General features: G+C 44.0%; 1 protein-coding gene across 1 annotated transcript; it reads right to left on the reverse strand.

Moving 5' to 3' along the window:
- Nucleotides 1–270: 270 nt before the first annotated feature.
- LOC137439319 (cyclic nucleotide-gated channel alpha-2-like) lies at nucleotides 271–13,725 on the reverse strand. The gene is made up of 5 exons (XM_068135048.2): nucleotides 13,674–13,725; nucleotides 12,822–12,944; nucleotides 11,136–11,242; nucleotides 6,644–7,407; nucleotides 271–1,054 (listed from the first exon to the last, which is right to left on the reverse strand). Exons 1-5 carry the CDS (start codon nucleotides 13,691–13,693, stop codon nucleotides 407–409), a joined length of 1,662 nt encoding a protein of 553 aa, XP_067991149.1. The 5' UTR covers nucleotides 13,694–13,725; the 3' UTR covers nucleotides 271–406.
- Nucleotides 13,726–14,925: the final 1,200 nt, after the last annotated feature.

The raw sequence follows: 14,925 nt of genomic DNA on the forward strand, positions 1-14,925 counted from the left end.
CATTTTTCCCCGCAAAGCGGGGGTTGGCCTTTTCGGGGACCGTGGTTGTTGTTGTTTTTTTGGTCCCCTTTTTGAAGCAATGTTTTACGGCCGGATGCCCTTCCTGCCGCCAACCCTGTTTGTCGCCTTTTTACGATAAACAGGGAATTACCAGTGAACTGGTACTCAATTTGCCGACCTCGGAAGGATGACAGGCTGAGTCAACCCCCTGGCGTTAATTCAGCGATCGACCGGGATTCGAACCCAGGATCCTTGGATCCTAAGCTGGCACCCTAGCCGCTAGCCCAACACCAGGTTGCCAAACGATATTTGGTTTATACATAAGATAGTCCTTAAGACTTGACTAAGTCGGCCATTTTGACACTTCCGGTATCTTAGACTTCCGGTCTGAGATAGTTCAAGTGATTTACTCCAATTCACTAAAACTGCTACTGCTGCTAAGTTTGTTTTCACTCTCTGATGCAAGTGGGCGGCGCGGCTTCTTCAACCTTTTCTCCAGGCGACAGATACGGACTTTGATTTTTCCTTTCACCGCCGAATGTTCAGCCATGATGCGAGCCATACGTGTCTGCAGCTCGTCTACGCTCTTTTCCATCGACGCTAGTTGTTGCTCCAGTGCCGTCGTGTCCACTGTAGCCAAAGCCTCTTCTTCATCGAGAAGGTTCATTTTGGTTAAGATTTGACGCCCCTTCTCCTCCAGGATTACACGAGCAGCAGGAAACTCCTGCAATACCTCGGTGAGATCCTCCTTAGACAACCGAAACAAATCGGAATATCCGTTGCTGCGTATGTTGGCTGTTCTACGGTTTCCGGCTTTACTGCCTTTGATATTGAGGATGCTGATCTCACCAAAGTATGTTCCATGTCCAAGAACGGCATAGGTGATGCTTGCATCATCTGAGACGACTGCGAGATTCCCTTCCTTTATTATGTACATTTCTTTGCCAATGTCACCCTTGTGACACACGTAATCTCCTGGGCTGCTCAACTGAGGCTTCAACTTGAGCACAAGCTCTTCCAACAGCTTTATCTCACAGTTCTTGAAGATCTCCACCTAAAAAAAAAAAGTCAGTGTTAGATTTCCAGATGAGTCACAAGAATATGGAAGGTAAGTTGTATTGCTTTTTTTGCTACCTCTGTCTTTACCATCAAAACAGCTATTGTAGGAGATGCAAGTCATTTACAGGTGGTAACCATATTATATTTACAGATTTATAGGTATAAATTATCTTGACATCTTACTATAATTCACCAAATGTCTGTCTGTCCGTCTGTTCCCAGGTACCGCAAAACCGGCTGAACCGATCGCAACTAAATTTCGAGTGGGTAATCCTGGGACTCCCTGCAGTAAAATAGGCTGTATTGTTTTTCCAATTTTTTCCCCAATTTTCCAATTTTTTCCCCAATTTTCCAATTTTCCAATTTTCCCAAACCCCCTGGAGTAAAATAGGCTGTATTGTTTTTCCAATTTTCCAGTTTTTCCAAACACGATGGAATAATATTTACCAATATGAACGGTGATGTGGCTTTTATTGAAATTCTACAAATACTGTTTAGATTTTGATGATTTGCATGTGATATGATTTAATGGATGTTCATATAAATCGTTTAAAATAAAAAAAAAACCCTTCAATTTCTGATATTTTGCCTTTTCATTTGGGCCTCCCAATTGAAGCCCCGCCCTTAGGGGTGGGTACCGTTGCTAGTTCAGGAAATATATGAAGGCTGTTCAAAGTCGACATGGACTTTTTATTGTAAAACATGTATAAACTAGAAGAGCACTTGGAAGAACGCATACCTCTGCCAGGCCGAACAGTTTACGTTTTGTATCGGCCGGATCTGCATCCGCACCTGAACAAAAATCGAATCGGCTTGTTCTTGTCACACACCCAATCTGTTAACCAAGTTTTGTCCGAATCCGTCCATAACTTTTTGAAACATCATACTATATATCATTTCACCATTTCACCATCACTCGATGGTGAAAAATCACTCGACAAATTCTTGTATTCGGGTCCGGATCTCTGACATAAATTGACATAAATTCTGACATAAATTCTGCCTCTGACATAAATTCTTCCTGGGAATTCTTCCAAAGCAAACTGCTCTCTCTCATGCACAGATTTATCCCATCTCGTCTTCTGTTGTCATACCCTTCCTCCCGTCCATGGTACACGGAATCTTGTGGTGAGGCTATTGCCCAGAAACAACTTGCTTTCGTCTCCTGGAAAGCAAATCCAACGGAAAGAAATCTCATTTCCTTTCACAAAGTCCGAAACAAGTGTGTGTCCACCCTCAGGAGAGCCAGGAAACAATATCTCTCCGTTTTCAGGACCGAACTCTCTTATCTGTCTCCCTCTTCCAAATCCTGGTGGCGTCTGGTCAAATCTGTTTCTGGTGTTTGTTCCCCCTCCATCCCCTCCCTCACCTCAAATGGCCACACGGCTGACTCCGCATGTGAAAAAGACGAATGCCTCAACTCTGTGTTTGCCTCTAAATCTTGTGTCCCAAACCCATCCCTCTCTGTACCCACCGTACCCAGTCATACCCAGCTGCTCCTGGACTCTGTGTCCTTTCCTCCTGACAAGGTGGAAAAGTTTCTGTCAACCCTCGACTCGGATTCTGCAACTGGACCTGACGGCATCAGCCCACGGGTCCTAAAATCCTGTTCTTCCGCTCTTTCACTCCCTCTCTCTGTTCTCTTCACCCTCTCTTTTGCTCAAGGTCATCTTCCATCTGCTTGGAAATCAGCAAACATTACCGCTTTACACAAAAAAGGTGCAAAAACAGATCCTTGCAACTACAGACCAATCAGCCTGCTCCAAAGTATCAGCAAAGTCATGGAATCCATCATTGCATCAGATATCAAATCCTTCCTCTTCTCCAATGGCTTGATCTCTTATCATCAAATTGGATTCAGACCAGGTCATTCTACTCTGGACATGTTGCTTCTGCTGTCTCAACAATGGATGGAGGTCCTCAATGCCAAACAGGAAATCAGAGCTGTCTCCCTTGAAATATCACGTGCCTTCGATACCGTCTGGCACACAACTCTGCTCTCACCAAACTCTCCTCCTATGGTGTCCATGGAAATCTCCACTCATGGCTTGCAGACTTCCTCTCTGGTCGTAGGCAACGTGTGGCCCTGAATGGATTTCTCGCATCTCCCCTCCTGTTCTGGCTGGAGTTCCCAAGGTAGTGTTCTGGGCCCTGTGCTATTTCTGGTCTTCATCAATGATCTCTCCGACTCTCTGGAAAATCCTCTCTATCTCTTTGCTGATGACTCCACTATCTGCCGTTCCATTCCTCATCCCCCAGATCGGCAGTCTGCAGCCTCCTCACTCTGCAGACCTGGACAAAATCACAGACTGGTCAAGCAAGTGGAACATGTCTTTCAATCCTGACAAATCTCACACTCTTACTATGTCTCTCCAAAAAGACCGACTGGAAAACCCTCCCATCTACTTTCTCAACAATCCTCTTCAAGAAGTTCTGTCGCTCAAGATTTTGGGTCTCACTATCTGCCATGATCTTTCTTGGGAAAACCACATTTCCAGGCTGGCCTCCAAAGCCAGTCGCCGACTTGGCATCCTCCGTCGTGCGAAGTCCTTCCTTGGCACACCTGAGCTCCTCACCACATACAAGGCTTTCATCCGCAGCTCAATGGAATACTGTTCCCCCCTCTGGGTCGGTGCTCCTGCCTCACACTTAGCTCGGCTTCACGCTGTTGAAACCAAAGCTTTCAGAATCATTGGAATCTCCTGCGATGAAGCTAACTCCGAGGGCCTTTCACTCATTCACCGCAGGCAGGTTGGTGGTCTTTGTCTTCTACCGACTCCTCTCCGACCTTTCTCCCCCAGCTCTCCCCATCCTCTGTCCCCCTAATATTCTTGGAGGTCGCATAAGATCTGCCAGCAACCCTCTTATGGTTAAACTGCCAAAATCTAGGCTCTCTGCTCACCTTCACTCTTTCATTCCCCTTTTCTCCCACCTCTGGAACAAACTCCCCCACTCCCTTCAATCCCACTCCTCCCTCCAGGTCTTTAAAACAGCTGTTCACCACCATCTCTTATCTTCCCCCCTCCAAAACCTTGATATTTTCTACCCCCGCTAATTTTCACCCCAGATACACTTTTTTTTTGAAATTCCAACTTCTTTCCTGGAAGTCCTTGCCGTGTTATTATGTTTGAAATCTCTACCACCTCCCCCCAAGCCCTCCTCCTCCCACATTTCTCTCGGTGTCTTGCTCTCAAATGTTGTGTTTGTGTCCTTCCCCCTCTCTCCCCATCTTGTGTTCCGCTCCCCTTATTTTGTGTTTTATGTGTCGGTTGACTTTTTGTGTGATTAATGCTAGCTCTTTCACGAGCCTCGATCTTGTATACAAAAAAAAAAAAAAAAGGCGTCGTCAAAGCATGTGCCTCGAAAGTGCTGTACGCTCAAATATTTTGACGGAGATGGCATCCGCAGATGGTAATCGTGATCAACACAATCTGCTGGACCCTGCTACAACTAAAGGTAGGCATGCACTTTCCATCTTTGGTCCAATTTGTTGTAAGAATCATGTTTTATGTCATGTGTGAAAAGGCTGGCCAGTATACAATGTCTGACAATAAAGGTACAGGACTGATGGTTTTTTTCGAGATGTGGCAGCGCAAGCTTGGTTTTCATAATTGGACGTACATCGTAATGTCAGTACTATGTTAGCCGTTGTATCGATCAGCTGTGTTTTTTTGCTGTACTGGAGTTTCATTTGTTAAAATCATAAGTGTTGCAATGTTCTGAAGATGAACGACAAGTTCATGGAACAGAGACTCCTCATCAAGTTTTTCGTAAAACTAAACAAAAGTGGCACGGACACTTTTGACAAGTTGAAGCTGGTGTACAGGAAAGACCCAATGCCAAGATCACTTGTGGTTGAGTGGACCAATAAGTTTGTGGAAGGGAGAATGGACGTGAATGATGATGCGTGTTTGGGGCACCCATCAATTGCCAAAATGGTCAAACACGTCGAAAGGGTGAGAATGTTGGTCTGTTCTGACGTGTGTCCGAAATTCCAATGAAAGGAACTCATTTTGCATAAATAGAAAAGATCCAGAGAGCCATGACCAATGAGCTTAATGGCATCTCAGACAACGACTTACAAGGGTCCTTTGAATCATGGCAGTGACATTGGCAAGCATGTAAAGACTTCCAGTGAGTTTACTTTGAAGGCATCGACTGAACTTAATTTGTACATTTACAATACATTTTTATATTGCTATAATCCTGGAACTTTATTGTCGAACCTCGTATGCCAAGGAAATGTAAAAAAAATTGGATGTGTTTTACTTCAACCACAACATATATATCTGTGGAGTTTATCTGTGTGAGTCTTCAGGAGGGGGGAGGCGAAGGGAAAATTTTGCAAAATCTGCCAATGCATGTAGGCTGACTTTCCTTTTTTTCTTTTTCTTTTTTCCAAGAATTAGGTGCATGGAAGAGCAACACTTTGATCAAGTAAAAATTGTATTCAAGCCCAAGGACACCACAGCTGCCCCAAGTGTTGAATACAAGCATCACTTTGAATACAAGCCTTTGCCATGCATGGTATGTGCCCTCTCAGCAAGGTGTTTGTCAGTGTATGCCTATCCTTAGGAATGATTCTGTATTGCATTGCTCATTGAGCTCATGTGATACACACTTGCTGCAAGCAGAGGAGATCGCCAGCTTAAAATCCTTTCCATAGAAAAGGCATGATCACTTATTTGAGATACAAATTGCCTCCTCTTTAATCCATTTAGGAGTCAGATTTAACTGTTGTAAAAATAAGACTGGTACTGTATACACAAGACAATTACCATCCATCTTGGTCACATTAAGCTGGTTGTGTCATCTGCATTCTCTTTAACACATTTTTACCGCCACCACCAAAGGTGGTTTGAGTTTATGTATCCACCCCTGTTTGTCTGTTTGTGTGCAGGATATCTGAGAGTTGTGGGCGATTTCAGAATAAACTTAGCGGACAGGTTTGGTGTGTGACAAGGACGAATTGATTATATTTTGGTGAAGATCCGAATCCAGATCCGGATGCTATAATTTATTCAGTGATCCTTCACCTTTGAGAGACAGGGCTAAAAATTATATATAGTTTGATATTTCAGAAACTTATGGATGGATTCGGACGAAACTTGGTGGATGAGTTGGGCAGTTGACAAGAACAAGCCAATTAGATTTTGGTTAAGGTCTGGATGCACCTCTGGCCTATCAGTGGGATACAAAACGTAAACTTTCAGGATGCTCTACCGAGCGCAGGTGTAGTTTAAGATCTGTGATAGAATTTGTGCAAAAGTAAGCCAATGACAGCAGTGGTAAAATTTCAATTCTGCCTTCCACATTTCTGCATCAATTAGTTTGGCCTAAGACCAGAATTTTCCATGCTACTCTTGTCCCCTATTTGGTGGCTTTGGCAATAAACATCGTGTAAAATCTTTCATCGAGTATATTATGTGCCCAAAAGTGCACTATGTTTCTAGTCGGAATTGAATCTGCAGACTTGGCAACAAAGAAAAGAGAATGTAAACTCCAAAGACAGCAGTGATGAAATTGATTCTATCAGATATCATGACAAATCAGAGGATGTTTAGTTTTACTACAATTTACCAACCTTCTGTAATGTATTGAGGTGTATGTTGATAGCGACGGCAGCCCTTAGCTTCTCTGGGAGGAGGTTCATTACCATCTCCTCACTGAAAATCTGGTCGCTGCTCCTCAGGAACTCAAACCACGTGGCCACCTTATTCTCAGTTTTTTGTCCAACATTCCGGTTCTTCATGTATTGCTTCACAGAGGTAACCTGGGCTTGGAAATGATCCTTGTGCTCATTGAGACTCGAGATAATTGAACCCAAGTTCCCCACAATCGTGGCAAACACAAAAATTGTGACCAGGAAGTCAAATACCATAAAGAGGTATTCCTTTTCATTGTTTGCCCTTGGGAAGTCACCAACCGTTGTTAAAACCACGGTGGAAAAATAGAAGCTGTAGATGTACTGCCTGGTTATGGTTGCAAATGCCGGATTTGACATGTTTGGGTACACCCATTTGTCCACCCCGAAGCCAATGTGCTTGGACAGGGCAAAATATATGCATGCGTTCCAGTGAATGATGAAAATGATGTAAAGGATCAGTTTGAACACACGGAAGGACTTTGGATAACTCGTGCGGGTCTCGTGTTGGTCCAAAGCTTCAAAGAACGCACTTGCATGTAGAAGACGGTTGAACCGAACCTCCGGGTAGTTTGTGCCGACAGCAATTAAAAGGAGGTCCGTCGGCAGGAGAGACAGTACATCGAGCCTGAACTTGGGGGTTCGGACATACCGTTGACGTATGCGATCAGAAGCTTTGACGAGTATACCTTGCTCCATGAAACCTGCACATGCACATACACAAGTTTACACGACTTACCATTTTAACTTGATAATCAACAGAATGCCAAGCACTTCTGCATATCTGAATGATCATTGACATTTGAAAGCATTATCCGTCAATGTCGAGATATAAAAGGTTGTTTTTTGTTTTACAAGATGGTGGGTCATTTTAATTATTACCCATCTGTCTTGCTGATTGGGTTAGGATGATTGCCTTGCTCTAACTTAGAGCCAGAAATGCCAGGATAATTAAGAGGTAGGACAAGTAATTGTTCCAACCATTGATTGGAGCAGATTGCTTAGCCTGTTCAGTCAGTCCAGGGTAATGGAAATGACCCCAAGCTGTTCTGTAGTCTGGAAAATAATAATAACAACAACATTATTTTATAGCACATTACATTTCACATGAGAAAACGAGTATTTTGTATGCATCTGGTTGAAGATCATCGTTATCATTTTGATGTCGAGTCTCCTCGGGCAATGATAACATTGCCTTTCTATGGCTGGTACACACAGGTAAGTGTGTGGTATAGACGGGGGTCGCCACTCCTCTCCGTCTCTCTGCTTGCCGTTGCGGAATTCACCCTCTTCCGCCCGTGCTGTTGGAGTCAACTGGACTCTCACCCACCAGGTGTGCAGAGCCATCTGCCATTTAAACCGCATGGCTGTGGGCCGTTACCCTGGTGAGGGGGGCTGACAGGTACTACACCTTGCCACAGATGACCTGGGGTTATGCAAGAGGGGCATCCATCTCCCTGAGGTATCAGAAGACACCCGCATACTTATCATTTTGAAGTGTATTCAGGATGGTTAATGTGGTAAACCAAAAGGTAACTAGAACATCACTCGGTAGAATGCATATTCCCGCCGGGCTGAAGAGTTTGTTTTGTATTCCACTGATAGGTCGGATCTGGATCCGGACCTGAAACAAAATTGAATTGGCTTGTTCTTGTCACCAAACCAACTCATCTGCCAAGTTTTGTCATAACCCGTCCACAACTTTTTGAGAAATCCTGCTACATATCGTTTTTGGCCCTATCTCCCAATGGTGAAGAAAACACAATTCCCTTTTTAAGGCCATTTTCCCTGCTAGAGCCCTTGCGGGTCCCATGACAATCATCATGCTTCCCTTTTTGAGGCAATGTTTTTATGGCCGGATGCCCTTCCTGACGCCAACCCTTTAGTCACATGCAGGGATATGGTGTACCTATTCTAAGCTGGGGCACACACCAGCACATTCATCACCGCAAGCTGGTACTCAATTTGCCAACGTTGGAAGGATGATAGGCTGGGTCAACCCCCCTGGCGTTAATTCAACGATCGACCGGGATTTGAACTCAGGATCCTAGGATCCCAATCCAACACCCTAACCGCTAAGCCAACACCAGGCTCCCAATGGTGAAGAATCACTTAAAATTTTTACTAGCCGGATCCGGATCTTCACCAAAATCTAATCATTTCGTCCTTGTCACATACGCTATATCTCTGCCAAATTTCGTCCGAAGCCGTCCACAATTTTTTGAGATATCTTGTTCACAGACAGACAGACAGAATGAAAAGTCGGTCAGAGACCGATTACTTGCCGGAATGTACTTTTTTATCGGCCATTTTGGATCAAGTTTTTCGGTTTTTCCAAGATGGCGGCCGAACCACGTGACCGATGACGTCATCATTATTTGTTTTCTAAACATTTATTCCTAGATTATGCTCAATAAATTTTATCTTGATCGGATGAAGTTTTGTACTTGTCGAATTATGGCGTCAAAATGGAGGCAACTATGACATCATCAACATATTTTATTCCCCATGGAGAGTTCTTTACAATGAGCCATGTCTCAATTTTTTCTATTCAGCACTTTCGGAGATATCGGTGCAAAGTTTCTCGGTTTTTCCAAGATGGCGGCCGCACCACGTGACCGATGACGTCATCATCCTTTTTTTTTCTCCACCAGTTTATGCCGACATGGCGCTCAAGAAATTGCATCTTGATTGGATGAAGTTTTGTACTTGTCGAAATATCGAATTATGACGTCATAATGGAGCCCTTGGGCCAAGAGAGTTAAAAATTGGGCACAGTATTCCAGGGCAAGAAAAATATGTGTGTAAAGTTTGGCGATTCTATGTGCAACGGTGTAGACGTAGTATTGCGCACAAACAAACACACAGACAGACAAACCAACCAACCAACCAACCAACCAACCAACATACTTGCTGGAATCAACTTTTACGACGAGTTATCGGCAATGATCATGCATCATCATGGAGTGCGCGGCAAGTCTCTGACAATCGCTGATGCGGCACGATGTATTGACCAATTAAATTTCAGCGTAAAGTAGCTTCTGGCTGTAGCATCATATCGATCAATTGTCGACCCCAAAAAACTGCATAGGTTTTTTTTTTTTTTTTTTTTTAAATACAAGATCGAGGCTCGTGTAAGAGCTAACATTGATCACAAAAAAAAACTGACATAAAACATGATAAAGGGAGCGGGAAACAAGATGGAGAGCAGGCACATCAGGAGATCTGTGGGGGGGAGGGGGGGGGGAGAGGGCTTGGGGGAGGAGGCACGGGAAGGGGAAAAAAAAACATGGACACTGCTAGGAAACTACATTGAAGGACTTCCAGGAAAGAAGTCGGTATTTAAAAAAAGTGGATCTGGGGTGAATTAACGGGGGTAGAAAAGATCAAGGTTTTGGATGGGGGAAGACAAGAGATGGTGGTGAACAACTGTTTTGAAGACCTGGAGGGAGGAGTGGGATTGAAGTGAGTGAGGGAGTTTGTTCCAGAGGTGGGAGAAAAGAGGAATAAAAGAGTGGAGGGGAATAGAGAGTCTTGATTTTGGCAATTTCACCAGAAGAGGGTTGCAGGCAGATCTTGTGTGACCTGTAGGAATATTTGGGGGACAGAGCACAGAGAGAGCTGGGGGAGCAAGGACGGAGAGGAGTCGGTAGAAGACAGTAAGACCACCAACCTGCCTGTGGTGAGTGAGTGAAAGGCCCTCGGAGTTAGCTTCATCGCAGGAGATTCCAATGATTCTGAAAGCTTTGGTTTCAATAGCGTGAAGCCGAGCTAGGTGTGAGGCAGGAGCACCGGCCCGCCCAGAGGGGAGAACAGTAAATTGCGACTATTATAAGTAAAATATTTTACAGTAAAACAACTATTAACTGAGTAAACAAATTAAGTAAAACAACAAACGACTACAGTAAAAGTAGTTTTGCGACTCCCTCTGCAACTGAGATGGCACCCCTGTCGTGTTTCGTGTTTGTCGTGTGTCGTGTTTCGTGTTTCTCCTTGCTAGCCACGTACTGACATGGTCCACGACCTCATTAGAGAGATTCCTTAATACCTAGTTCCTGTTGTCTTGGAATAATAAGAATGGTACAATTGGAAAACTAATAATACGTTTATTTGGAACAAAGATAATTGTCCGTTTGATTATAAAAATTCCTGTTTTAAAAGCACGTCTTTCCGGGATTGAAGAAGTGGGAATGGGAGTTTAATGCAGAGGCCCATTCCCAGAGGGAGGTAGTAAGCTCGGGAATGCTCCCTAACGAGTCTTCTCTCCACCCAGAGCTTTACACCTAGCCGCTTCTTTCTCCTGGCATGACGTCACTGAGGTACCAGCGGTTTGTCCCGATACCTGCTAAAACAGCAGTGCCCAGAGCCGTCACCTTTACATATATACTATCGAATTTGCGTACCATTCCCTTATTCCCCGACCGAAACACACCTGTATGCATCTTCACAGCAATATCTGCAATGTACACGGTATCTGCAATGTAATCGGCAGCCATCCATCCCGCCAGGTATTTCATCTGGAAACCCACCAGACATGACCTGAAAACACAAATACAGTTTAGTTAATCAAGATTAATTACTTCTAACCTTTACAGCAAATTGGTCGACAGGATGACTCAGAGGTAATGTACTTGCCATTGAGCTACCTGGGTTCGATACCCAACCTGATTAAATTGTGTTTTGGAGACAGGGCGTTGGTTGCATCGGTGTGTGCCATCCTACGGGATATCCACACACCGATACCACACACCGATAACTGGGTCGGTTTCCTTCTGTATCCATCCGAGGGACAGCACACGCATTGACGAATCACCTGTGAAATACTAGGTTGACAGCTTATAGCCGGGTCGGGATCCAAACGATAGATGGCTAAACTCAGGCGAGTGTGCGTACATCTAGGCCATTGTTACGTTACTTTACTTTACTTCACCTGTATAGTCGTTTACTTTATTTCATACGTGATGCGCCTTATGCAATATACACCTTGTCCTACAGCCAAAAGGTCCACCAACGAAATTCCTTGATAGACAAGGCCAGGTGCAAGGACTGGGTCGCCACTCCGCTTGGGTTCAGGATGGGGATTTGCAATCTGCTCACATTGCCGGAGATGACTGGGTCGGCGATAATAACTGGGTCGGATATAATGATAACTGGGTCAGAGATGATGATAACTGGGTCAGAGATGATGATAACTGGGTCGGATATAATGATAACTGGGGGTCGGATATAATGATAACTGGGTCGGCATTGCCAGAGACAATGTTCACATTGCCGGAGATAACTGGGTCGGAGATAATGATAACTGGGTCAGACATAATGATAACTGGGTCGGAGATAATGATAACTGGGTCAGACATAATGATAACTGGGTCAGACATAATGATAACTGGGTCGGAGATAATGATAACTGGGTCAGACATAATGATAACTGGGTCAGACATAATGATAACTGGGTCGGAGATAATGATAACTGGGTCGGAGATAATGATAACTGGGTCGGAGATAATGATAACTGGGTCGGAGATAATGATAACTGGGTCGGAGATAATGATAACTGGGTCGGAGATAATGATAACTGGGTCGGAGATGATGATAACTGGGTCGGAGATAATGTTCACATTGCCGGAGATAACTCGCCTATTCTATGCAAAACATAGTTGTTAGAGGTCTTTAACATCTACTGACGACCAGTTCTGGCAAAGCACTGCTCCTCCAGCTTTACACCCATTAAATAATGTATTATATTATTTCAAAGCTCAACTGTCCAGATGTTTCAGCAAAATGGCTGTTTTTAATTGGGCCAGTGACTTAAAATATAATTCACTGTGACCCGTCACGTGGGGGAGAGATTCCATCCAAGGTCATTTGAGGCCAAAATTCACTACATTGCAAACCACTGAATGATCTCAGCTCCTCTGCTCTGCAGGATCATGAGCAATTTGTCGCATAATAAACCAGAATTCGCTCAAATCACGTTTCACTGCAATAGCAAATCCTCCTTGTATTTAATTATCGTTATAGTTACGATTGCAAGCCGGGCTCGATCCAAAGCCAGAAGTCCCATGAGAATGAATCCCCCGGTGGCGGAGCAAATGTCACCAGCGGTTTGTCCTGATACCTGCACACAATGGCCAAGGCGTTGTACAGAAAGGCGAACGCCACGAAGATCCGCCAGCGGTACAGCCACTCTCCAGATGGATCGAATACAAAATCTTTGGGTCTCCTGGCAAACGACCGCCACCTGTACGACAGATAGTACTAGCAAAAGGTTAGGTTAACGACACTCAAAATTCTATCAGAAACCCGCCATTGTTTCCCTCCAGGTCTTCAAGACAACTGTTCACCACGATCTCAGATCATCCCCAATGCAAACCCATGTTTCTACCCTCGTTAACCCAACCCCGAAGGGCACCTCCTTCCAAATTTCCATTTTTTCCTTCTTGATGGTTTCCTTCTGTATCATTCATCTTGTCCACCCCATGCGTCGTCCTTCCTGCCCCCATTCCTCCCCACACCCATTTTTTGGCCAAGGTTCCCTCAATTTTGACCTTCAACTCTACTGTTTGTGTACCCGCTCCTTCCGCCCCCAACCCCCTGTGCCCCCCATCCCCTACCACTGTTCCCTCTGGTCTGTTCCATCCTCATTTATTTCAATGTAGAGATTCCTGCGGTTTTTAACCCATTAATTACCGATTGAACAATCGCCCAAGTTTTTTTTTTCTTTCCCCGATTGCCCAATCGAATCGCTATTTGAAAAACAAACAACAACTATTCCCATCAACCCCACCGACGACGGACTCACTGGAAATACCAAATAACCGAGAGAAGCTGCACAGCATGTAATTACATGGTGTTATATGTTTTTGTATCGCATGAAGGTATCCCTCGTGGAAAAAACGACACCATTTGTGTCTCTATCGTTATTATTATCATTATAACTCCTTTTAATGTGCACAATGTTTGTACTTACAATCGTCGTAGGTTTTCCATCCTCTGGCAACTACAACAATGGTCCTGAGGTCGCGATGTGATTGCCGAATGAACGACCCTGCAGGTTCACACGCAGCTTCAGGTGAGTGGAGGGGGTGGGGCAAGCTATTGGGGGGCGTGGCCAAATGCCACGAGGGGCTTTTATTTATTTGGTGTTAATTTTCATAGTGAACTTTTAAAACAAACAAGGAAGAGCAATTAGAGATTGCAAACCATCGCCAGGATGTTTTCAGTGGTTTTTAAGGCTTTTGTGTTAAAACAAATAAGGCGGCCGAACCACGTGACCGATGACGTCATTATTATTATTTTTCTCCATCAATTTATGCCTACATGACGCCAAATAAATTTCATCTTGATCGGATGAAGTTTTGTACTTGTCGAATTATGACGTCATAATGAAGGGACCTATAACATCATCATTAACATATTTTATTCCCCGTGGAGAGTTCTTTACAAAGAGTCGTGTCTCAATTTTTTTCTATTCAGTGCTTTCCGAGATATAGAGGTGCAAAGTTTTTCGGTTTTTTCAAGATGGCGGCCGAACCACGTGACATATGACGTCATAATTATAAAAAAATTATACAGGTCGAGTTGCACCTATGGTGAAAATTTCCTGTCAATCGGACCAACGATTGCAGAGAAAATAATATTTATTCTGTGCGGACAAACAAACAGTCAGACAAACGAACTCAAATGCAATACCTCTGGCCTCTGGCGAGGATAATAACGAACGGACCGGAACACCTTATATCGAGCGTTGTGTGTTTGGGAGACCTCACGTCTTGAGTAGGCTATATGTATGACTTGTACAGGCCTCTTTATGAAGGTCATCATGAAAAATGTCCTTGTGACCCTTAAACTTTCAAAACTTGTTTGGACAAGAAACTTTAACCATACTCTTCATCTGCATAGCGAGGTGGCGATAAAACCCATGATTAGGATGAATCGTTCCCATTGTGACACAAGCATGAAACTTGGAAGTTATGTTCTTGTGTATATACTCTTTATATCCAGTCGATTAGCCAACTCGAAAATTCAACATGGCGGCCATTTTGTTTTTCAAAATGACCGCCAAAATTGCTAAAAAGTGCCATAAACTTTTCAATATTTAATTTGGGATGCACGACTATCAACTTACAAATTCACAGAACTACATATTATCTTAAATAAAGGTTGTGGACCCACTCGGCCGCTCAGAAAGGTTGATCTGGTAATGAAGGAATAAGGATCTG

Source organism: Myxine glutinosa, chromosome 14, assembly GCF_964187855.1.
Source record: "Myxine glutinosa chromosome 14, kmMyxGlut1.1, whole genome shotgun sequence".
In the NCBI taxonomy this organism is placed as follows: Eukaryota; Metazoa; Chordata; class Myxini; order Myxiniformes; family Myxinidae; genus Myxine; species Myxine glutinosa.